Below are 24102 nucleotides of genomic sequence, written 5' to 3' on the forward strand. Positions count from 1 at the left end.
ACACAATGATCCACATATATTTGTCGCTTTGCTGTCTGGTATTCAATAAAACGATCCCAAATCTAAACAAAATGACATTACATGTCAGATGCAGTTATCTCTAAATATAAACAGGAGACCACTGTTAAGCCTTCCAAACATTAAGGCCCATTGTCTCTCAGCAGTAGAGCTTTCAGAAAAACCCCAAACGTCTACAAAGTGGAAGTTTGGTCTTTAATTCATTATCTTCAAATAATCAATGATTCAATTGAATTCATTTTTTTCCAAATAGCCTAAAATCACAAATTTGCCTGAGAGTTCCTCACACATATGACACCCAGTACACACATATGACATCCTCTGTCCCGAAACCCTCACATCGGCATAGGAACTCTTCACAATATGAAAAATAAAATCATAACGAAGAGAAAGAAAGAAGAAACTTTATGGTCTAAGGCATTGATCACAATGAGCATGCATTATAGCCCATAGCTCATGTTTGAGCTATGGGCTATAAAACATATGGGCTAGAGTCAATTTATGAATTCTCAGTTCATCTCCTTGATTCCTTTCCTTGTTTCATCTTAACATATTGGCAGCTTCACCACGGATGAGTATAAACATAGTTCAAGGATATGACTCGCAGCCTAAGCCAATCAGAGGCAGAGAAGTGCTTATATCATATCGGTAAGAGGATTAGTATGGTGTCAACTATGCACTTACTAGTTACTTGGCTTGGTGACATATTTTAGGAAAACATTGGCTTGTTTAAAGATCTCTTGTTTACTGTTTTGAAATATTGTAATGTTCATAAACTTTAATGATATTAAACAAGCAATAACATCTTAAATAATATATCTAGAAGAAGGACAATTTCAAAATTCTGATTGGAAGCATTTCCTACCAATTCATAGATTCATGGTGGTTATAGCAATAGCTGAATAATGAGTCATGTCTTCGCCGTTCACTCCAACGGACTATTTCTTTACACAATATTACTGGATAATTAAGCATTGTTTCCGGAAGTTAGCAGCCCAAACTAGTATACAGTTGCAACAGAGTCCATCGTTTGTGATCCATTTTTAAAAGTATGACATTTCCTTATTCTGTTTTTTTAAACAACTACACAACGTTACATGTGCTGGTATTTTGTATGCCTAGTGTTCATTTTTTATTTTTTTACTTTAACATTAATGCTAGATTGATGGATTGACAATTAATTTCCAAAACCCGCCCTTCGGTCTCAGTTTTTAAAGCTTTTTAAACATTCAAATAGCCCCCAATGGACGTACACGAAGTCAGTGTGAATCACGTGACGATTAAGCGCCTCAACTTCCGGTGACGCGGCTCGGCTCTGCCTCGTCCCGAACGATTCCAGCCAACGAGGGATGGCGAGAAGCAGCCAATCAGAGGCCGAGGGGGGCGGGCCTTGTCGCGTCGCGTCGCAGCAGGGTTTTTCTTTAAGCCAGCGGGTCACCGGCTTGTCGGAACAACGTAACGTTATGTTTATCTTCTTAGTCCGCAAGTTAACTCATTAACAAACATAAACCTCTTATTCAAAACGCTGCGCCCAACGGGAACCTGCATTCTCGTGGCCGTCGACAAAACTGTGTATAAACTCCCCCGTTTGACGCTGTGAAGTAACGTTTGTTAGTTTTCTACCATCGCAAAGCTCCGGCTCCCCGTCTTATCGCCGCGTAACGTTTAGCTGGAATCTTCCATTTCGGTTGGCTTTGCGTTTAAAAAAAAAGTAATTCATCAAGTCACATTAGGAGAAGCGGCTTTCGTCTCGGGGGACCCCCGCTTTGTGCGTTGGTGGTGAGAGGTCTGGTTTGTAAGCTAACCGGCTCCCCGGCAGCGCTTCCTTTCATCGCCGGCTCGAGTGGAGGGAAATGTGACGTCGCCGCGGGCTCACGCGCTCTCCGGCCCGGCGGACGCTCATGTTCGAGGCAGCGTTCGTCTCCAGCGGGGCTCCCTGATGCCTCCTTTGCCCAGCGACCCGGGCGGCGGGGGCGGTCACGCCGAAGAAGAACCCTCCCCGGCTCCCCCGCCCGAGGCAGCTCCCCGACAGCCCCCCGCCGGTGGCTGCCACGCGGACCCGGGCCCGCCGGGGCATCCCTGCGACGTGTGCGGAGGGCCGGAGCAGGAGCACCGGCTGAAAGTCTTGTTCCAAGTGCTGGACGTGAACGGGGATGGAGGCATCTGCGTCAACGACCTGGAAATCGGGCTGAAGAAACTGGGGGTGCACCGCACTCAGCACGAGCTCATGGTGAGTGGGAATATCTGCTCCAGCGGACCAGCTGCTCCGGTCCTCAGTAGCAACGTGTCCCGTCACAAGTAAAGCAAGTTGTTCCCGAACAAGCAGTTATTTGTAGTCCAAAAGGCACCTGGATGTCTCAGTTGAAACTATTCTTGTTAGCCAAGTGACATTGGACATTTCAACATGGAGGCAAAAGCACTTTTGTGTGTGGAGCATTCCGCCTCCAGGCTGCACGCTGTCCTAGAACCGCTCGTCCTGGTTCGGACTTGGTCCTGAGTCCCATTTTGTTGGTGTTATTGCTCGAACATTTTGTGAGACTCCACAATTCATCCTCCACATACCGGTCTGCTTTTACCTCCATTCTTTGACCACTTAAATCCCCTTTTGTAACTTACCGATTCACATGGTCCAGTCCTCCATCGGTTAGGACGAGCTTCTTCTAATGGAGGCCCCACATGCCTGTGATGGGTCTACTATGGATCAGCTTCTCTGAATCTTGTCCTGTCAGGAGGACCTCGTCTCCGCCCGTGTTTTTTAGGACATAGAATGTGGATTCTATTGCTCCGTTTACATGAATATCTGAACTTTGGTGGGAGTCAAAACATAATCTCTGCTTTCCCTGTGTGGTTTAAGACTTATTCTGAATAAGTTAGTTATTTGAATAATTTGAATAATTCAAATAACCACAGAAAGACCAACCTTGTTTTTCAATGTGTGCAAAAGTCTATTGGGATCAGCGGCGTAAACACGGAAGCATGGAGTGTGCGAGCCGTCTTTGTTGAGTCTGCAATGGTGGGATTGTCTCAAAAGAGCAAATACACCTTTTTGGAGATACACATTTTCTATCCTGTTTAATCTATATTGGTAAATTTTAGTTTGTGTTCATTTTTTTGTTGTAGCTGCTTGTCAACAAGGTTCCAGACCTTTTTTTCCTCACCCTGCTGAAAACGGTTTTAATCCTCCGCATTTAGAGTTAACCATCAATAATTCTCCATTTTTTTTCCTTCATAGAAATACACACTAGAATAGAAATATTGTGATTTTATTAATAGAAACAAATCATAATTTCACTGATGTGCACATACGACTAGTGTTGAAGTTAAACAGGTCAACACTTTCTATTTCTTTTCTAATTGTCCTTTCTTTACGTTGCTGTGAAAAGATCTCCTTCAAACAACTGGAAGAAATAGTAATGAACAATGATGATTACTGAGATCTCCTGTTTCTGACAAAAACACATCACAATGTGATGTAATGTCAGGAGCCTTCAACTCTGGAGGCACCACCCAGTACTTGTATTGAATAACTATATAAATAAATAAAGAGGACTGTTGTTGAGCGGGTGAGATGCTGACGGCGTGCTCGGGACTCCTCCCTCCTCCCGAACCAGGGAGCAAGGCATCACTCAGCAGATTTTCTACTGTGCGGGAGGTGCGACCGGTGGGGGGAGGAACCCTGCTCTTCTCCAGCCTCCTCCTCCTACGCCGACTGTCATTTCCAACCTGCAATCGCATCCTCCATTGGCTGAGGGGCGGGACCAGGGAGCCTGTTACTATGGGCTGCAGCGATTGGTCGACTCGGGCTCAGCTGCAGTGAGGATGCAGGTTTTTTGAGTCTCGCTGTGCTGCATTTTACCGGCTGCTGGTCGTGAAGCCAGCGAAGTAGCTTCATCATCCTCAACGTGAGCTACTTTAGGTGTGCAGCTCTTTGTTGAATCGTGCCTCAGAGGTGTATTTAGGAACTATTTTGGATTTTTGTTGTTTGTGTGTCTGAGCCCGGACGTCGATCAACTGAGTCATTTTACATTTATGATGAGCGAAAAAGAATCCAGCCCGAAGAGAAGACGGAGACACTGAGCTGAAGTGGAGCCAACAGAAACCTCTGAGTGTCCTTAAGTTTGCGTAGGGGACAATCGAGTAGACTTGTCCCGTTCTGAGGTGGATGAAGACTCCGTGTTAGTGACGGAGGCTCCTGAGAACCGCAGTGAGCTGCAAGCCGGCCTCCAGGGAAACACTGCAAACTCCCACAGTATTCATTGGGATGGCACCAGCTCCTGATCAGGTAGGATAAAGGACGCCTCTTGACCTCTGACTTTTCCACCCAGTCAGAGATTTTGACCGCTGTGCGTCTCAGAGCTGCCGAGTGTTGTCGTCGTGTCGGCAAAGGTTCCTCCAGAACCACATCGCTGTGGACTCAGACATTTACCTTGGACTGCCAAGTACAAGCGGTCTGTAGGCAACTAAGCAGCTCCACTGGAGCCCTGCCTTGCTCATGGGTACCTCCGGTCTTATGCAACCCAATTCATACAAAGCATTAAAAGCTAAAGTTAAAAGCTTCGGAAATATTCCACCTGACTTTTCATTCTCTATGTCATTAAAACTGTTGGACTGATTTCAGTGTTTCAGATGGGGCTGGGGGGGCGAGGGTAGCAGTTGGGCGAAAGGTTAAGCCGACTGGGGAGGTTGAAGTAGCCTGTCTGCTCGTGTCGGGTGAACTGCTGTGCGTGGGGACATTTTTCTACTTAATTGCAGACTTTTCAGGTGGGGGGGCTGATATAATGGTAGTAAACACTTTCTTTTAGTCTAAAGGTCACTGAACACTGATGTGTGAGATGCGATATGCTTCATGTCGAACTCCATAACTGCATTGACATCTGTCTCTCTGTATCGGTTCAAAGATCGTGCTGCTTGCTGCTCACTGGGAAATGCAGCGGCAAATAAGAGCAAAGGAAACTGAGTGACTCAAAGGGAGGAATGCCCCTCGAGCCATCTTGCTAACCTCCTTTAACCTAACCATCTTGCTAAGTTTATTGGTGCTCCATTGCTATTTGCGCATATTTAAAATGCAGACAAAATTGGCCCCTTTTATTTATTTCAAAACAATCCAATTTTTGAAGATCAGAGCTGTTTATTTTGGGACGCAATGAAAGTTTTGTAAGGAAAAATAATGACTGAAGCTCCCCGATATAGCCTTTTTTTAAAAATACACAAGGAAAAAGAAGTTTTACTGCTTTGCCTTGTTTCTAAAACACAGCATTAAAATCTTAAATCAAATTTAAAAAAACAACTTATTTCAGCAACCTGCGTATACGTGCGCCCTGCAGGCGTATAAGGAGACGATGAGGACAGAAAAGATGCAGCAGCCTGGATGGACTCCTGGGTCCTAACGGGCTCTTGGCTCAGAGACTGACCCTCCCCACCCAACCAACGCAGCGCCTCAACACGCGTGTACTTTGCTACTGTCGTGCCTTTAGCGCTGCTGGGATCAAGTTACTGTGGTTCAGTCGTGCACCTCCTGGACTGAGGGTCCGTTCCTGCAGTGCATCTTGCACAGCCTACTTCCTCCATCCTGTGCTTGTTTCCACATGCTCGGTGTGATTGTGCCTCTTTGGCAGCCTGTTGGCAGGTTCATTCTGTGAGAGGACAAACGTCCATATTGGCTCCCTGCTCCATCTCCCGCTGGTTCGGGTATATTCGTGCCCCACTTAACTCTAATTCTGTGAATTCCTTCTGGTTGGCTTGGCAGAGATATAGGCTGAAAGTGCTGTGAACTGTCTTTAGATTACTAACAACCCCGTGCGTGTGTGATGGCTGCAAAGTGGTCCAAACTGCAGGCTGAGTCAACAGTGCACAGATGGCTGCTACTGTTCCCCGTCACCGTCCAACGAGCTGTAGCGCTGTTTCAACTACCAGCTACATACGAGTCCACGTCAATATCCTTTACAGTTAAGGTTGCTCTGTATTCAGCAAATGACTGAAATGTGTTGACATCTCACGAACACCAAAATGACCTTAGAATTAATCTGGTTTCTTCTCTTTCCAGAAAATATTGAAGGCAGGAGACAAAGACCTGGACGGACAGTTGGACTTTGAGGAGTTTGTTCATTATCTCAGGGACCACGAGAAGAAACTGCGGCTGGTCTTCAAGAGCCTGGACAAGAAGAACGATGGTGAGGACGCACACACGAGGCCTTCGGCTCGGCGCGACCAGAGGAGCTCTGCTCCGTCCTGTGACCCGCGAGGCTGAGATGCAATTTAGCCTTACTTAAAAACATTTTTTCATTCCTTCATTTATTCATTCTACAGTAATAATGTTTCCATTTGATTGGTTATTTATCATTTTCCAATTAAGTTAAATTTTGATTGTTTAACACAGGCTTTAAAGAAAGAAACAACGAAAAACATTGTCCATATTATTTTACCCCTTTCTTACTTGAGTTCTAAATTATTGTTACAGATTTGTACGTAGCAACTAATGTGGTCTAATAAAAGTAGGGATTTGTATTATAACATTTCCCTCTGAGATGTAATACATAAATACTACTAGTTTATAGGTTGTACCATCAGTAACCATTCACTCACTGGTGCCACAGCTACAGGAGCAATGTTGGGGTTCAGCGTCTTGCCCAAGAGCACATGGGCACGCGGGTGAGCAGGGCTCGAACGCCCATCCTGTAATTGCAGGTCCAGCGTGCTCTCCACTCACCCACCGTTGCCCACGATTAAGCTGTAAATTGTACTTGTTCTAAAAGTACTAAAGGTATTCTAAGTCAGGCCTGGAGGCGTCCCAAAGAGCTACGACGAACTCGACCCAGGAAAAACAAGATAATCCAGTTCCGCTGGAAGGAGACGTTCTCCCACTGAGAACGTAAAATGTAAAGTTAAAAAACGGGTCCTTTTTGCACACGCAAAACCGGTTAATTGATTCAATTAAAATGAAGCGTGCAGCTCTGCCTCTATGAGGGTCAGCTGGTACCACACGTTGTTTCTACGCCCGCACAGAAAGCCCGGCGCTCATCTGTAATTTATAAAGATTCTTTTCTGTGGTGTAGGCTGGATCGACTCACAAGAAATCGTGCAGTCTCTGCGTGACCTGGGGGTCAACATCTCTGAGGAGCAGGCCGAGAAGATCCTCAAGAGGTACGTGCGTGTGCTGCCTTCGTCTGCTGTCTTTCAATAACTCCATCACCATGCTTGAAACATGCTTGATGACATAAAATATTTTGGAGGGACTTCTGCTGAGCTCTAACATGGCGACATAGATGAGGTCAAATTAATTAAAGGAGAAAAAGACCCCATCAATGCAGGAGAACAAATGATAAACTAAGATGATCCCAAATGAGTGAGGTTAGAAGCGGCAACAACACAACTGGTGGAGAAGATCCGCATGCAGAGGGAGGGGTCGTGTCTACGGCGAAGCCAGACCACCTCCGCATAGATATCAGAAACAAACCAAAACAGGGATTCAACAACTTTTAGATGGTGTTAAACCAAAAACTACAAGATGTGCCTCCAGGGCCCACGTTTGACAGAAGCCGAGCAACCAGCTGAGGAAACGGAGGCTGTAGATCCACACACACAGACACACACACACACACACACACACACACACACACAGATTTACAGATCCAGCGAGCCCACCGGTCACTTGGCCCCAAACCTCAAGATGGCACCGTCTCAAGATCAATCCTGCTTAACTTCCACAGATGTGACAATGTTGTGACCATATACTTAGTTCGGGCCAGAAAGATCACATACGAAGGGAAAGTTGTGGCTTTTGCGAAAGATCATCCCACTAATGTGAACAACAGACTGAAGTACAAAGTACCTTAAAGTGGGATGAGGATCCACTGGAGGACCGGCCCCACTTAAACACGAGGAACCGCGACTATCAGAAGTGGTTACAAACCAACCCCCCGTCAGTAAAAAAAACTGTGCTGAAATGCGCGATATAAATCCCCGTCAGAAGGAGTGATTGTGCAGGTGACCAGCGGAATAAAATTCCTAAACTCTGTCAGTGGGGGTGAATATAAGCTTGGCATGAATGGCTGACAACATTGTTGCTGTGCTGTAAGATTGTTTTGAAGTATTCTTTTGGACCTACAGTGGGGAACAAGTATTTGATACAAAGGTTTTCCCACTTACAAAGCATGTAGGAGTCATCGGTGTCATCGGTACTCTTCAACCGTGAGTGACGGAATCTAAAACACAAATCCAGAAAATCACATTGTATGATTTAAAAAAATAATATATTTTGCAGTTTATTGATTCATCAGAAGAGCCCAACTTAATATTTGGTACTGAAATGACAGACTTGCGTTTCCCTGTAGTTCTGACCAGGTTTACACACTGCAGCAGGGACTCCTCCATACAGACCTCCTCCAGGTCCTTCAGGTCTCGGTCGCTGGGCAACACTGACTTCCAGCTCCCTCCAAGGTTCTCTGTTGGGTTCAGGTGGCCGGCTGTCTGCAGTGTATCAAATACTTGTTCTCCTGTACTTTGTATTGCTTATTTATATATTGGTTTAATGTGTTTTCTTCTCCTGGTCTTTGTCAGCTGGATATATATATTTTTTCTCACGGTATAAAAAAATACAATAATCTAAGGACTATTGTTTTATGTAACTATACAAGTTCACACCAAAAGAAAAGCGAATTTTCTGAACATTTTATTTGCGCGAGTTTACTCGCCCGACTGTTTATTCGCTTCATTCGTGCAGGAAAGGCAGCCAGAATTATTACACAAACGTTGGAACCGCAAACGCAGTCGTGTTTGGGTTCAGGACGTCCTCCGTCGCCGCACACAACTTGGTGACTTTCACCAGCGCCTCCACTTTCAGGCTAACCAGCAGCAGTTTGATGGGCCGTTGGGTCGGATCGGTGCCATGGTCAGTCTGTTAGATGCCAACTAACGTACAGACGTTCGATCTCTCAGCTCGTGTCTCCGGTGAGCTTTGTCATCAGGACGGCGGTGATGGCGGGCGGAGCATCTCAAAGCTGCTAAAGGACCCTTTGTGTGCCCGTTTTACCTCAAGTTGATATGGTTCCTAATGAAATGTTTAACATACTTTGGATCATTTAGAACCGCACCCTTTTTTCCCGTGTCTAAAACAGCCCTCCACGGTGACCTGTTTTGACTGCCTGTTCCTTTTTAAATGGTAATGTCCTCTCCTCCCCCCGTGCAGCCGACCTCAGCGCACCTTGAGGGCTTAATTTGCTTCATGCTGCTAGCTAGCTGTTCCAGGTGTAGACTCCCATTTCATTGTGACGACAGAATGATGAGGACGTTCATTCTCAGTCACACAAGCATGACGTTTCTGACGTATAAGAACCATAACAAGTTTTTTGGGGGGTCTGTAGACATGCCAGGTACCCAAATTAACGTGTAGAAGCACAAAAAAATTGGAATTTTCATACGTCCCCATTTAAGAAAAGCGGCTTCAGTCATCCCACAAGTTTACAATGCATAGAAAAATAAAAGCTTTGGAAAGCCAATGTTCACTTCCTCTATTCAGACTGACCGGCCAGTAGGTTCTGTTAGACGACTCGCGCGAGTAATTCGCTTCGCTTTTGGTGTGAACGCAGCATTATAATCTATGCAAATGAAATGCATTTCCATTAAAAACCTAATGTTTATGTAGTCTCATTAGTTTATCTGTAATTTTAACGGCTAACTTAAATTACAGCAAATATTTGTAATTTCTGTGGGTCAGTGGGGTCCTTGTCTGGCTCCTCTAACCGTCTGTCTGTCTTCTTCTCTCTGGCTGGTCTCAGAATAAGGGGCCCAGATATGACCCCTCCTATCTTGTAGTAAGTAGAAGCTTCTCTAGTCTGCTTGCTCTGCCACTGATGCACTCTGCAGTCTGCCTGGTTCAGTTACCAGATGGTGGATAAGTACAACCATCGTGGAGACGTAACCGTGGCTTGTCCTTTTTACCTGCTAAAACTGTCCCGATTTGACCGACCGCTTTACATCCTCAGTATGGATAAGAACGGGACGATGACGATCGACTGGAATGAGTGGCGGGATTACCACCTCCTGCATCCAGCAGGCAACATTCCTGAGATCATCCTCCACTGGAAACACTCCACGGTAGGAGACAGACACTCCGAGCAGCCAAGTGTTTGGACAGGAAGTGAAATGTTACGTTTTGAAAGACATTTTATAGGCACTTGGCAATACTATGTGCATTAGTTTGAAGCCCTTCAGGCTGAAACACGGAAGACATTCTATCAAAGTCAATGCCCTCCAACCCGGACGTATGTTTAAAGATGTCCTGCTCATAAGAGCAGGATGGTTTTCTAATACTATTTATTCAATAATGATTTGAAATTCAATTTCTTCTAAAGTAACCCAGATTATAATTATGGTTTCATTGGAATACTTTAACCAAAATTTTCAGACAAACATTTCTTGGAAAAACCTGAACCCTGTAGCTCCTCAGACCCAACACATATGAAGGAATGTGGAGCCTCACACGTGGATGGTGAACAGATGAAATGTAAAGCTTGATCTGTGCTCTCTTCACGCTGGTGGAATATCAGATCAGTCCGATGAAATAACTGATAAATAATGAGGGTGTGTACGGAAGGCTGCTCTCGTGTATCCTCAGACGTCCCTCTTCTCTCCTCTCTCCTCAGAGCAGGAGTAAGAGCTTTGGGGCGGCCGTCATGATGGCAACGTAAAACCACTTCCTGTTAAAGTGAGGAATCAGCTGATGAGAGACTTTGGATGCACCTAATGACCTTTAGGCTTCCTCCTCAGATCTTTGACGTTGGGGAGAGTTTGTTGGTGCCTGATGAATTCACGGCAGAGGAGAAGAAAACGGGGATGTGGTGGCGACACCTGGTGGCAGGAGGAGGAGCTGGTTGTGTGTCTCGGACTTGCACTGCACCACTGGACCGGCTCAAGGTCCTCATGCAGGTAAAGCATGACACGGAGATGAGCAAGAGGAAGCGACGTTGAGATCTGTGTGAAGCCACGCTGACTGCCCCCACCCCCCCCCCCCCCCTCCTCTCCCCCAGGTTCACTCCTCAAAGAGCAACAGCATGCACATCACTGGAGGCTTTGTCCAGATGATCCGAGAAGGCGGAGTGAGGTCACTGTGGCGAGGCAACGGCATCAATGTCATCAAAATTGCCCCAGAGTCTGCTATTAAGTTCATGGCCTATGAACAGGTATTCCCTTCACCGCTCTGATCCGTTACACCGTGGATCTCTCACGCTGGCGCATAACGAGAAATGTCCCGTCTGTCAGATGAAGCGATTAATTGGCAGTAACCAGGAGACGCTGGGCATTGCGGAGAGACTGGTGGCAGGCTCTCTGGCTGGAGTGACCTCTCAGAGCAGCATCTACCCCATGGAGGTGAGCGACCAACGAACAGACGGAACAACAAAACAGGATTATACTCATTCTGTAAAGGTTACGTAGCAAATGAGGACTCTGTATGTTTGCGTGTAGAAATATGCGAGTGGATTGTTTGTCTTGTAACGTTTAGCCTCGACCTCATCATGTCAAACTGTACTGTGACTTCACACACAGACCTCCAGTTAGGCACAGTGTGAGCAAGACATGGATGTACATGTGGTTCATGGGTACACAACCTATTTTAATATGAAGGATCATGCACGGCATGTATATTGATCTGTTTGTTGAAGTCTGAATGATTCGCTCTCAGGTCCTGAAGACGCGGTTAGCTCTGAGGAAGACCGGCCAGTTCTCCGGCATCTTGGATTGTGCCAAACATATCTATCAGAAGGAGGGAGTGGCTGCTTTCTACAAGGGCTACGTCCCCAACATGCTGGGCATCATCCCCTACGCCGGCATCGACCTGGCGGTCTATGAGGTCGGTTGTGCTTGTCGAAGGGATAAGTCGTGGTCTATAGTTGAGTCTTGAGCTCTCTTCTCTCCTCTGTCAGACCCTGAAGAATTACTGGCTGCAGCGCTTCGCCACAGACAGCGCTGATCCGGGCGTGTTTGTGTTGCTGGCTTGTTGCACCACCTCCAGCACGTGTGGCCAGCTAGCCAGCTACCCGCTGGCCCTGGTCAGGACCCGCATGCAGGCCCAAGGTTGGTCACGGCCCAGCTCGGCTGCTCTGTACGGCTACTGTCTGTTTGAATCTCATAACGGTGTGAAATCCATTGATTTGCTATTAGTAATTCATTCAGTCCCAATGATTGGACTTAATGCGTGAACATTATTTTACTCTAAATCTCTTACTTTGTACCTCAGAGCGAGTCCCATGTCAGATTCCACAAACTCGTGATTGCATAAAGTAGTCTTACGTCATCTGTTTCGACCCGATCGGTGCGACTTGTTTATATTTCTGTATTGTAGGATTTGATCTGATAACCTCTTTGTGGCCCAGTGAATAACTGGAGGCGCCCACTGGTCTTTTGTAATGCATCTCTAGAGTGGACTTATGACAGTTCACCAAGCAGACTGAAGCCTGGTCCTAGCTACACCCGGCTTAAGTCACAGGCCTTGTACCATGCGTTGCTTCGGTACATTGTTAACAACCTTGTGCTGTCTTTGCAATGTGGAACTAATCATTCGATGCTTCATGTTAACGTCATTATGAAGATTGGACCTTCAGCCAGCACAGATTGACGCAGTGACCTTTAGTGACCAGGTTGAACTTTCGTGGAACCCAGACTTATCGTGTGATACAACGCGCGCTGCGTCAGATTTATCATAAACATTTACACCAGCTGTGTTGTTTGTGCTGGCGAGCCACAACTATTCCATCTCAGGTCAGAGGAGCTCAGGAGAAGGCTGCACTCCTCCTTCTGCTGCTGAAACCTAAGATTACGTCCAATAAAAGAATTGCAGAACAGCGTATCCATATCTTCTCACACTGCATAGATCTTCTTTGGTTTGCGTGGTCGTAGTCTTAGCTGATGGTGCAATGGAAGTAACTTTGGTTATGTTGGAACGCCATGTTAGGATCTTAGCTTAAAAACCACATTATCAAAACTTAAAGCTAATGTTTCCGCAAGGACTGCTTTTCTTTCCCTCAGTGTGAATTCTGTGGTCGGCATGGTCACAGTACTTTAATCATGCACGGGTGCCTCCTGTTTTTACTTCTGTTGTGAGATGATTTTGAATGTGGGCATTGCACATGACGTTCATGGTTCCTAGATTTAGTCGAGTGTCTCCATCCTGCAGCTTCGTGTGCTCAGCCCGTCTTCCTCTGTCTCCCTCAGCTACCTTGGAGGGGGGCCCTCAAATGAGCATGACGGCTCTGTTCAGACACATCATCAGGACCGAGGGACCCAAGGGACTCTACCGAGGCTTGGCGCCCAACTTCATGAAGGTCCTTCCATCTGTCAGCATCAGCTATGTGGTGTACGAGTACCTCAAGATCTGGCTGGGGGTCCAGTCAAAGTGAGGAGGGACATCACGGGGGCTGAGAATTCATTTTGCTTTTTTTTTGAGGCGAAGGTTTAATGTGTGTCGGCTTCTAAGAAACAAACAACATATTGATATAGAATATATTGAAATCGATTATGATATTCTAGTGTTTCAAAGGATGAATGTGAAAGAAGAGGAATCCGAACTTAAAAGATAAGATCGAGGAAAGCTTAACTGTTTTAAGCAATCCAGATTTATGACGAACCGATTGATATTCAACCCTCTGTCTAGATAGATATTCCTCTATCGGTTGATAGATAGACATCCATATGTATATATATAATGCATATATATAATTGATTGATTGAAGTAGTGTAGTTGAGGACGGTGTGGCAGGAGCAGTGCTGCAGGTCTCGTCGTCGTCTTAAAGGGCTTTGCTATGGCAGATCACAAACTCTGAAAATAAAACCTGCTCCCTCTCTACTTAATTGAGCTCATAAATTAAGTAGGTTGAACTAATTAATTTCTAAAATACTTTACATCAAATTTGATTTGACAAGATAATGGAACTTTTAATGTTCCTTTTGATCCTCAAGATTCACCGCTTCCTCGGTCGCTCCAAAGACGTCGCGCTGTATTCAGTCAGCGACGTGTGAGCACGAAGAGCTTTTGATGTGATCAAAACGATCGAGTCAGTGTTTGTTTGGGTAAAAAGGTAAAACTGTCAAGTGTCTCAGAAGCCTCTCTGGGAGTCTTTTCACATGTTTAACTTGGACATCAGGAAAATAGTATGATTAGCTGGATCACTAAGGGGTTTTTCACTTGTGTGTTGGCTACATTCTCAATGATGTAATTAAATAGACCTTTAAGTCCTATTGGAGGACTGGTGTCTGTGTCACATGAAGCGGAGTCCTATGAGTGCCTTATGTGCCTCTCTTACGTAAATGCACTAAATCACTACAAAGGTGGGGTCTGTGAAATGGTGAATGCACTTTAAGGTACTCTGCTTTAATTCATGTTTTATTGTTATTTATGTATTTATTTTAACAGAAAAAGGAGTTTGTGATCTATTAGTAGTGCTGAAATTGATATTCAGGTGCCTTTTAGGGTGATCTGTTAGTGTTCAATACTAAAACAAACCATGAATGAATGCTGTAAAATATGTAACCCATGCTTTGTAAAATGATTGGAGACATTATTAAAATGTGATTCATTGCATTTTGTTATTTGTTGGATAGTTTTATTTCATCATAGACTTAAATGATGCATTTTCCATCTGACGAGTTTTAAAACACGCATTTTTACTTAAGAAGTGGGAGAGATCTTTCACACAGCCATAAACTTTCTACAACCTCATATCACTGGAGTAAAGTTTACAATATATATATTTTAAAGATGTAGTGAGGGAGAAGTAGAAAGTATTATTTGAATGAAATACTTAAGTACCTTAATCAGGAATCAGGAAACATTTATTGCCATAATATGTCAGACATACAAGGAATGTGACTTGGCGGTTGGTGCATAACAGCAGACAGTACGACAACACAACAGTGCACAAGGAATAAAATGTAATGCTATGGGTTAGTTCAAAAATAAAGGAATAAAAGTTAGAAATATTTAAAAATAAAGTGCACCAGCAAACAAAGTGACGTGTGCAGTATGAAGGGGAGTGACCGGTGGAATGTTAGTCAGTCAGTGGGGGACTGGCTCTGTTGATGAGCCCGACTGCCGACGGGAAGAAACTGTTGGTGTGGCGGGAGGTCTTAGTCCTGATGGGCCTCAGCCTCCTGCCAGATGGAAGGGGCACAAACAGGTTTTGTCCAGGGTGAGAGGGGTCGGCTACCATCTTTTTAGCTGCTTCAGAGACCTGGAAGCGAACAAGTCCTGCAGGGACGGCAGATTGCAGCCGATCACCCTCTCTGCAGAGCGGAGGACACGCTGCAGCCTGCCCTTGTCCTTGGCTGTGGCTGCAGCGTACCAGACGGTGATGGAGGAGCAGAGGATGGACTTGATGATGGCCGTGTAGAAGTGGACCATCATCGTCTTTGGCAGGTTGAATTTCTTCAGCTGCCTCAGGAAGAACAACCTCTGCTGAGCCTTCTTGGTGATGGAGCTGATGTTCAGCTCCCACTTGAGGTCCTGGGTGATGATGGAGCCCAGGAAACGGAAGGAATCCACAATAGTGACGGGGGATTCACGCAGGGTGATGGGGGAGGGTGGGGCTCTGTTCCGCCGGAAATCCACAACCATCTCCACTGTCTTTAGAGCGTTGAGCTACAGGTTGTTCTGACTGTACCACGACACCAGATGGTCAGACTCCACCTGTAGGCGGACTCGTCCCCACCAGAGATCAGTCCAATGAGGGTGGTGTCATCCGCAAACTTCAGGAGCTTGATGAACAGGTGACTGGAGGTGCAGCTGTTGGTGTACAGGGAGAAGAGCAGAGGGGAGAGAACGCAGCCTTGGGGGGAACCGGTGCTGATGGTCCGGGAGGCTGAGACATGTTTCTCCAGCTTCACGTGCTGCTTCCTGTCAGACAGGAAGTCAGTGATCCACGTCTGCCAGGCGGAGGTCATTCATGGAGTGGGGGTTTTGGCTTGTAGTTTGTTACATTGATTTAGTGGAGTAAAGCCCAATCGCAATCTCCCCCTGACCCTTGACCCCTCAGGGACGTCACTGACATGTCCTGGTAAGTGGTTGAGTGTGTGAGTCTGAGGTTTAAATGGTGTAAATATGAATGGGACAGCAATTTGCTGCCTCATGTCGCCATGACAACGTAAAAAAATATTTACAATTTACAATTATTTATTTCATACTTTTTACTCTTATTTGAATGTCTTCCAGGCTCTTTCCTCATAACAGGATCATTTTAAGATTACATTTCTACAGGGCTTTATTTCTTAAATTGCTTCAATGACAAAATTAGACATTTTATGAATAAATTGGTAAATATTGACTGATCCTGTGGGGTTCTTTATCTTTGACCATTAATGTTTTAAAAGTATACATTTCAATATGACAATGAACGCACGTGTGCGACCTCTTTGTTTACCTATTTTTTACACATGCTTTACCTGGTTGGTTATCCCGTTTTTAACGTCACATCGCAATGACTTATGGGTAATCCCCTCGGTCAAAGCCAGCTTCTAATGCTGACTTACGGAGAGAGTTCACAGAAGCTCAACATGTCTGCCGGAGAGCACCAAACTAGACAGAACCAACTCCTCGCTGCGCCATTAAAGGCGCATGTTTGCGCCCAAATGGACCGAGCCGCTGGTCTCCAGGAAGCCGCTGGGCGCGTGCACGCAGGAAGCGCGTGCAGAGGGGCACTTCCTGCACGCTCCGCACAGCGGGGGGGCTGCTGCTGCTGCTCGAGCGCGCGCGTGAGTTGGTGAGCGGTCAGCTGACGAGGCGCCGAGTCAGCGCGCGTCGGGTCCCGTGGCTCTGCGCGCTGAGCGGAAGCGTGAGAGCCTGAGGTCCGCGTATCCGGTTCTACCGGAGTCCTGCGAGCTGCAGACGGCGTTCGAGCGTCCTGGCTGGCTGTCCGTTACGGGGACACGACATGCTGTCCTTTGAAGGAGCGAAGCGGAGCCTGGAGAGCGCAGGGCAGGCTCACGTCCTGCAGTTTTGGCCCGAGCTGGGTGAGGGGGAGAGACGCGCTTTCCTCCAGGAGTTGTCCCAGCTGGACCTGAAGGGCCTGCGGGATCACTGCGAAGGAGCCGCGAGAGCCGCCGCCTTCCCGCCCTGCAGCCTGGATGAGCACGTGGAGCCCGTTCCCGCCGAGTGCATCGGCAGCGCGAGGACCGGCGACGAAGACTCGCTGGCAGCTTGGGGGAATGAAGGTGAAGGCTCCCGGTAACCGGAGAGGGAAGCCGGAGAAAAGGAGAAAAGGCTTCGCTCACTCTGAGCAAAAGGATAGTTCTGTACCAACGTTCTTCACTTTTATACTCCAAATGCTGCACAGCTCTTTTGACGGCTCTGACCGTTACTCAACATCAGTTTTCATGATTTAATTTTATTTAACATTAAGACATACGCTTACTTTATGAGTAAGAGTTATGCGCTCCATGGGGGGGGGCGTCTAAGAGGGCTCACAAGGCCAAACTGTATTCCACTCTATATACACTGCGTCGAGAGATTTACCTCTTCATAACTTTATAACATTTCTGATTCAATAAGCAGAGAATGGAAACCTGGTTTAGTGGCTCATACTGTGTGTCACTCACAATAACTGGTTCTACTGAAGCTTTCCCACAGCGTTATGGCAGCCGTAACCGGCTAAATGTTATATTCCAGCTTTAAACCCTTTTTCCCACGTGTCCAGTATGACGGAAGGTGTTTAAAGGCCCTGCTGCTCCTGTCACCTCCTCTTTTGACAGGCCTTCTGCAGATCTCAGAGAATCGAGTTGGAGTCCTGCTCTTGGCTGGTGGTCAGGGGACCCGTCTTGGTGTTCAGTATCCAAAAGGGATGTATGACGTTGGACTACCAAGCGGCAAAACCTTGTATCAAATGCAGGCAGAGCGCATTCACAAAATCCAGCAGCTGGCTGACAGAAAGTTTGAGTCTGCATGCACCGTTCCATGGTAAGATCATACGATGGGTCTTCCTCCACTTCTCCCATCATGTGTAGGCTGATGCTGACTATGAAAGAATGAATAAATGAAATGTTAGCTGCTAAATCTGCCCTACAAAGCCTGCAGGCAGTACATATTGTATCAAACAATATGTAGTAAATTCATTATGCTATTGATTTGAAACCAAAAGTTAAAACCATTTGAGTTTGTATATGAGGAAACGGTCACATCTGCTTACGATTCTAATTGGATTCCTGTTCGGTGTGGTTAAGCTATTTTGACATACTCATGTATTCATACGATACATTGTGAATGAATCACTTCTATTGGTTTTGAGGTATTAACAAATTGTTTCGTGGAAAGCTGAAGGAACAGATTGTTGTATCACGTTTCTTTTCCCCATTAAATTCCTTCAAAGATTTTCCAAAAGGCAGTTTTTAGGTCGCATCGATGGTCTACGTTGGATGTCAATATTTTATGTTTTAGAATTTAGAATGTATCAAAGGAGTTGTAAAATTAATTTAGATAAAAATATACAATGTCCAAACACGTATGTCTGGACATACGTTTCCATGGTGAGAAAAACCATGGAGCAAAAGTTCCGGGATGGAGTATTTGGTATTTGTGGAGCTGGGGGGGACTGTACAGTATTAGCGACCTCTCACATCCCCCATTAGTTCATGTTTGTGACCAAGACGTCTCGTGCTCCTGTTTCAGGTACATAATGACCAGTGAGTTCACTCTGGCTCCCACTGAGAAGTTCTTCAAGGAGAACAACTACTTTGGTCTGCAGCCATCAGACATTGTGATGTTTGAGCAAAGGATGATCCCAGCAGTGACCTTTGACGGAAAGGTCATCCTTCAAGGGAAAGGGAAGATAGCCATGGCCCCAGGTAGGTGCCCACCAGGGTGCACATGCACTACAATGATGGTAATAATTTAATGAATACGGTTCTAGTGAACATAGGGGGGGGGGCGCGTCTGTCAGGGTAGTGTGAAGAACAAGTTCTGATGTTAAAACAGATCCTTTTCTGATTGTATTTTTATTTTATTTTTTATAAATCATTGTTATGCAACCAATGCACTTTCTGATGTGTTTTCTTCACTTCGAATTTGCTGTTCTGTTTTAGAATAAAGGGTTGGCAATGCTTTTTAAATGCTGTTTTTTATCCGATTAATCGAAAAAATAATTGCTGATTTTCAAAATAATCGTTAGTTGCAGCCCTACACCAGACAAATAGGTAGTGAATCCAATGCATGTTCAGGATAGTTTGGGGTAATGATTCAAAACCTCCACTCCCTGGCAGATGGTAATGGTGGTCTGTACCAGGCACTGGTGGACAACAAGGTGCTGGAGGACATGAAGAAGAGGGGAGTGGAGTACCTACATGTGTACTGTGTGGACAACATCCTGGTGAAAATGGCCGACCCTGTGTTTATTGGGTTCTGTGTGAGCAAAGGGGCTGACTGCGGAGCCAAGGTAGAGTATGAACATACAGTACATATGAAAGAGTCCATTTAAAGTGTGGCTCAATATTTTGGGAATATGCTCATTTGCCTTTTGTATCTGAGAGTTAGATGAGAATATTGATTTCATGCCTGTGCATTACACACAATGCTGGAGTAGAGAGGCGTCCTCTTTACATTTCAGTTTGTGTTGAGATTCAAAAGAAATGTGCTAATCGGAGAGCTGTAGCGGTGCTGGAAGTGTTTTTGATCTTTGGACAGAGCTGGGCTAGTTGTTCACACAGTTTTCAGTAGGCTACGCTTAGTCAAGCATCATATGTCAACATGGGCTGTCTTTCTAGTTCTAGCTAGTAGCTGTGCACAAAACAGCGTTTTCTGCACTAAACTCACAGAACTGATCAATCTACCCACCTCACTCTTGCATATAAATCCAAACAATTGTATTTGTATGTATAAATTGGTTGTTTCCTATTAAAAGAAAAGCAGTATGCCACTCACTGCACCAGCCACCTTTTGATTTGATCGAGATTGTTCCTTTAGTTATTTTGAGCAGTGTAGTTGTGCCTTTTTATTGGATGTCTGTGCCAGTCATGAACTCGTCGTAAGAAGTAACAAGAAGCACCATATCATTGCTGGTCTAGAAGTAAGAACCGCTTACGTCAGGGGCTGGGGGCGGGGTTACCGTGACCAACAAGACGAGAGAAACTTTGTGATCTGCCATTTTTTGATAGCAGCTAATCGAGCTAACAACAACACAACAACGAATAAAGGCGAGCCGCGCGAACATGTTTGATCCGCCGTGTTTGGATGTCAATGTAGGTCCGCAAAGCCATGAACATCAAAAGCAAAGCAACGTCCGCCATTGTTGATGATGTCTTTGTGTTTGGCACCGCCGCTGTAACGTTGCTGGGAAAGATGAGACGTAACTGTGACGTAGGACTTGGCTCTGCACTGGCTCTTTAGCCTGTGGAAAAGCAAACTGGTTCTTTGGAGGCTCGTCAGTTGAACCAACTCCGAACCGGCTCTAGCTCTGGCTCCGAACCAGCACCTGGTTCTTGTTGGTGGAAAAGGGGTATTAGAGTGCATTTTTAACCCCTTGGCTTTTTTACATTTTTTCCTGGGGAGCAATTAGGGGTTAGGTGTCTTGCTCAGGGACACTTCGACAGACAGGGGCAGACGGGGTTCAAACCACCAACCCTGCGGTTCCCAGCACACCTTCTCTACCCCTGCGCCGCGACGACCCTTGTATCCAACGGCAGGAGAGACCCAAACGGGTAGTGAATTGAAAATATCTGGCCGAAGCTTCTGCCCACCCAGCTTTAACTCCCACCTTTGGTGGGATCTCCCTGGTGGGGGACGCTGCCATCAGTTGTGGACACAATGTGGGGCTGCCTGTCTAGCATGTGACCTGAGAACCCGCTGGTAGACACCAGTTATGAAGGAGGCCTTTCCGGCTCTGCATGGCTGAAGCAGCAGTCCGGCCCTAGAAGGCCATAACGCCTTGCTGTTGTTGGTTGTTACGGGGGCGAGGTCCTGCGTTTGGTCATTTGGGTAGACCAGGGAGACGGTTCACCTCATTGAAGTATGGAGTGCTGTTGACCCTGAGTGGAGACATAGAGGAAGTCCGTGCTCTCCACTCACCCGTACTGAGTGGGACGGTAAATAGGATTTGGAATCAGGGGTTAGTTTGAGGCAGAGAGTTTTGGTTACGGTGAAGGTCAGATATAAAGGTGGGGCTCTGGTTGTGATTAGGAACTAAAGCGGCGTGGGAACAGTCAACCACCTCTCGTTACAGGGTTGGCCTGAACTTAGCCAGCAGCAGGTTGCGAAATGGCCTCGGGTCCTCGCTGGGTAAACGGATGGCTTATTTTAAGAGCTTCTCTCCTCAAACTTATTTAACAATCCTCACGCTCATCACACTTTCTCTGATGTTTAAATCATATTTAGTTTGTTCTTCAGTAATTAAAGACAACAAATTAAGACCAATGTTTGGAAAGTCATGGGAGCTTCCAGTAACAATAAATCTCAAGGGTCAAATTGTATAAAGTAAAATAAATCTGGCCTCTTGTCTGTATCCTGTCAGGTGGTGGCTAAGGTGCACCCTGCTGAGCCAGTGGGCGTGGTCTGCCGTGTGCAAGGCGTGTCCCAGGTAGTGGAGTACAGCGAGATCCAACCGGAGACAGCGGCGCTCCGAGGACCTGGAGGGGAGCTGGTGTACAGTGCTGGAAACATCTGCAACCACTTTTTTACAAGGAGCTTTCTGCAGGATGTAGCAGAGTAAGTCTTCACTGCGCCGTGTGTTGGTAGGATCGTCCTGTAAGCCCAGTGTGCGATTCACATCGAAGACGTACATAGATGACACCATAGCTTGCAAAGTGCAACAGGATGTGCCCATCGATGAGGGTAATGTAACGTTTTTCAGTCTGCAATAATTTAGTAATTGAATCCTAAAGAGCAGGTGTGCTCCTAATCTAGGGGTCTGTTTTAGATTAATTTACCCTTTTAAAAACATTGACGTGTGCGCGCGCATTTTGATTGCCTTCTGTCTTTTTACTCTCATCTTACAGGGTGTATAAAGGGCAACTGAAACAACATGTTGCCTTTAAGAAAGTGCCCTTTATTGACACATGTGGCAATCCAGTCAAACCAAGCAAACCCAACGGCATTAAGATGGAGAAATTTGTTTTTGATGTCTTTCCATTCTCAAGGTATTGTATTGTAAATTCAGATAACGACGTCTGTCAGTGCCTCTAAACTAATTCAAATATGCTGGTCTTTGGAAGGAACTTTGTGGCCTTCGAGGTTGTACGTGAGGACGAGTTTTCCCCGCTGAAAAATGCGGACGGAGCGGCAGTCGATAGCCCAACCACGGCCAGAAACTCTTTGCTGGCTCAACACTGCCGCTGGGCAACAGCCGCAAAAGCCACGCTGTTGGATGAACGAGGGAATCGCCTTCCCCCTTCAGACAGGTCAGAGTTCCTAAATACTCTGATCACAGCTTAAACCGTTCAACCTGGAATTTGCCTGGAAAAGTAGAACGAACGACGTTAATGATGGCAAGATACTTTCCATAAGAAAGTCACGTAGTTTTATTTTTATAAAGCAGCCTACCAGTACCTCCAAAGCTCACTACATGGTATTTCTTATTTGTTTAATCCACATGTAAAAATGGCTAGTTGTTTTTTACGGGGACCAATCCTGAGAAAAAAGATGATGGCAGGATGCGTAGACGTGTATATGTTTCAATGTGCATCTGGACTGGTGGTCGTCGTGCTTCCGTCCCTAATATCTGAAATAAAAATGATTCTACAGTGTGTCAGCGGGGGACAACCCCCCAGCACAGTGTGAGATTTCCCCACTGGTCTCCTACTTCGGTGAGGTAAGCATATTCTATACATAGCCTATTTTATTCTGTATAGTTAAATTTGTAAATCGAACAGGCCATGTTCTTGCACTATGTTGTCTTGTTGTCCATTGTCTTACTGTCTGATGTTACGCACCAACCGCCATGTCAAATTCCGCGCAGGCGTACGTCTAACATACTTTGGCAATAAATGTTCCTGATTCCTGAAATTGCCGTCTGACCCACATATAAACATTAAGGATATTAGAGATAAATGTACTGATTGGGTTACAGCAAACCTTTTCTGTCACAACCCTCTGTGAGGATATAGGGACGTTGTGAGGAATCACTGGGTTACAGTAGTGAAACATGTGAAGGTTATTTGAATGAAAGATAATTCCATTTCTCAGCTTATTATTAGATGAATTGTGGCCACTGAATGCTTCTACGCAGTATTTCAATCCCATTCCAGTCGTGTCATTGACTTCCTTCTGCCTTCTGCCAGGGGCTGGAGCAGCTGCTCAAAGGGAGGACGCTGACAACTCCTCTCATCCTCGATGAAGAACTGTCCAAATGCCTGCAGGCTCAGCGACACTGCTCTGATGAATAGACCGGAGCAGATGTCAAGCTCTGCAGCCAGTCTGGATGGAGGTGTTTAGAAGTATCGGCCCAAGAAATCACAGTTTTTATACATCTTTGAACTGTATGTGAAGATAATAAATGTCAAAGTGTCATGTTGTGTTTTCCTCAACAGAGAGAGAATGAGCTAGAAATCTTTTGATGTGATGTTTTGGGAATTCATTTTAAGTTGTTTGCTTCTACTTTTACACGTTTACTTTTCTTGGGTATATTACATGAGCGTTTTGTGTCACTGGATATTATCGTGGTCTGCATGACTCGTCACTGTAACCGATGAAGGCCTCTCTTTTGTAGTCCCTCTTCAGAGAAATGCTAGTTTCACCGCTGCAGGCTGACGTCACTAACAAGCGTCTCCCGTCGCATCCGAGCTACGTAGCTTAGTGAAATTGAGGTCTGGCTGGATGTGAATAGTCCCAAAAATGACCTCATGAAGTCTATTCATTGACCTCAGTGAAAAACCTCACAGGGTCAAAGAAAGATGGTCAGGAGAATTCATGAGTTAAGAAAAGACTACAATGTATTGAATATTTCTCTGTAATGTAGCCTCCATAAACACTTTATTGAGACATCGAATACTATGAGCCTAATCACTATTGATGTAGACACCGATGAGGTTCAGGTAGATTTAACATTTAATGTATTGTGATGTTTGTGCTTTTGAGTGGACAAGGACGCTTCTACCTCAAGAGTAACAAGCAGACAAACG

At 45.7% G+C, this 24102-nt stretch overlaps 2 protein-coding genes across 5 annotated transcripts; both read left to right on the forward strand.

Annotated features, from left to right (window-relative positions):
* The first annotated feature begins 335 nt into the window (after positions 1-335).
* On the forward strand, positions 336-14590 carry slc25a25b (solute carrier family 25 member 25b). 4 transcript variants are annotated; one of them, XM_040197916.2, is made up of 11 exons: positions 412-2248; positions 6062-6188; positions 7071-7158; positions 9792-9827; positions 9999-10110; positions 10783-10941; positions 11043-11195; positions 11275-11382; positions 11696-11863; positions 11937-12087; positions 13225-14590. In XM_040197916.2, the coding sequence occupies exons 1-11, from the start codon at positions 1958-1960 to the stop codon at positions 13407-13409; spliced, it is 1578 nt and encodes a 525-aa protein (XP_040053850.2). In that variant the 5' UTR covers positions 412-1957; the 3' UTR covers positions 13410-14590. The 4 variants fall into 4 exon arrangements, with proteins under 4 accessions (XP_040053851.2, XP_040053850.2, XP_077944456.1 ...); XM_040197919.2 differs by lacking the exon at positions 412-2248 and adding an exon at positions 4026-4300; XM_040197917.2 differs by lacking the exon at positions 9792-9827 and having other exon boundaries at positions 336-2248.
* A 1930-nt stretch (positions 14591-16520) lies between these two features.
* Positions 16521-23491, forward strand: uap1l1 (UDP-N-acetylglucosamine pyrophosphorylase 1 like 1). Its single transcript, XM_040198114.2, has 9 exons — positions 16521-17214; positions 17752-17956; positions 18665-18840; positions 19255-19427; positions 21498-21691; positions 21982-22122; positions 22198-22383; positions 22727-22793; positions 23263-23491. Exons 1-9 carry the CDS (start codon positions 16935-16937, stop codon positions 23365-23367), a joined length of 1527 nt encoding a protein of 508 aa, XP_040054048.2. The 5' UTR covers positions 16521-16934; the 3' UTR covers positions 23368-23491.
* Positions 23492-24102: the final 611 nt, after the last annotated feature.

Source organism: Gasterosteus aculeatus, chromosome 14 (genome assembly GCF_964276395.1).
Source record: "Gasterosteus aculeatus chromosome 14, fGasAcu3.hap1.1, whole genome shotgun sequence".
Taxonomy (NCBI): domain Eukaryota; kingdom Metazoa; phylum Chordata; class Actinopteri; order Perciformes; family Gasterosteidae; genus Gasterosteus; species Gasterosteus aculeatus.

Excerpts from the sequence above, each read along its gene's own strand:
- slc25a25b (XM_040197916.2), top strand. The coding sequence starts at position 1,958 with ATGCCTCCTTTGCCCAGCGACCCGGGCGGCGGGGGCGGTCACGCCGAA. Across the intron at positions 2,249-6,061 it reads GCACTCAGCACGAGCTCATG|AAAATATTGAAGGCAGGAGA; the intron begins GTGAGTGGGAAT and ends TTCTCTTTCCAG. Across the intron at positions 12,088-13,224 it reads GACCCGCATGCAGGCCCAAG|CTACCTTGGAGGGGGGCCCT; the intron begins GTTGGTCACGGC and ends TGTCTCCCTCAG.
- uap1l1 (XM_040198114.2), top strand. The coding sequence starts at position 16,935 with ATGCTGTCCTTTGAAGGAGCGAAGCGGAGCCTGGAGAGCGCAGGGCAG. Across the intron at positions 21,692-21,981 it reads TTTCTGCAGGATGTAGCAGA|GGTGTATAAAGGGCAACTGA; the intron begins GTAAGTCTTCAC and ends CTCATCTTACAG. Across the intron at positions 22,123-22,197 it reads GATGTCTTTCCATTCTCAAG|GAACTTTGTGGCCTTCGAGG; the intron begins GTATTGTATTGT and ends GGTCTTTGGAAG.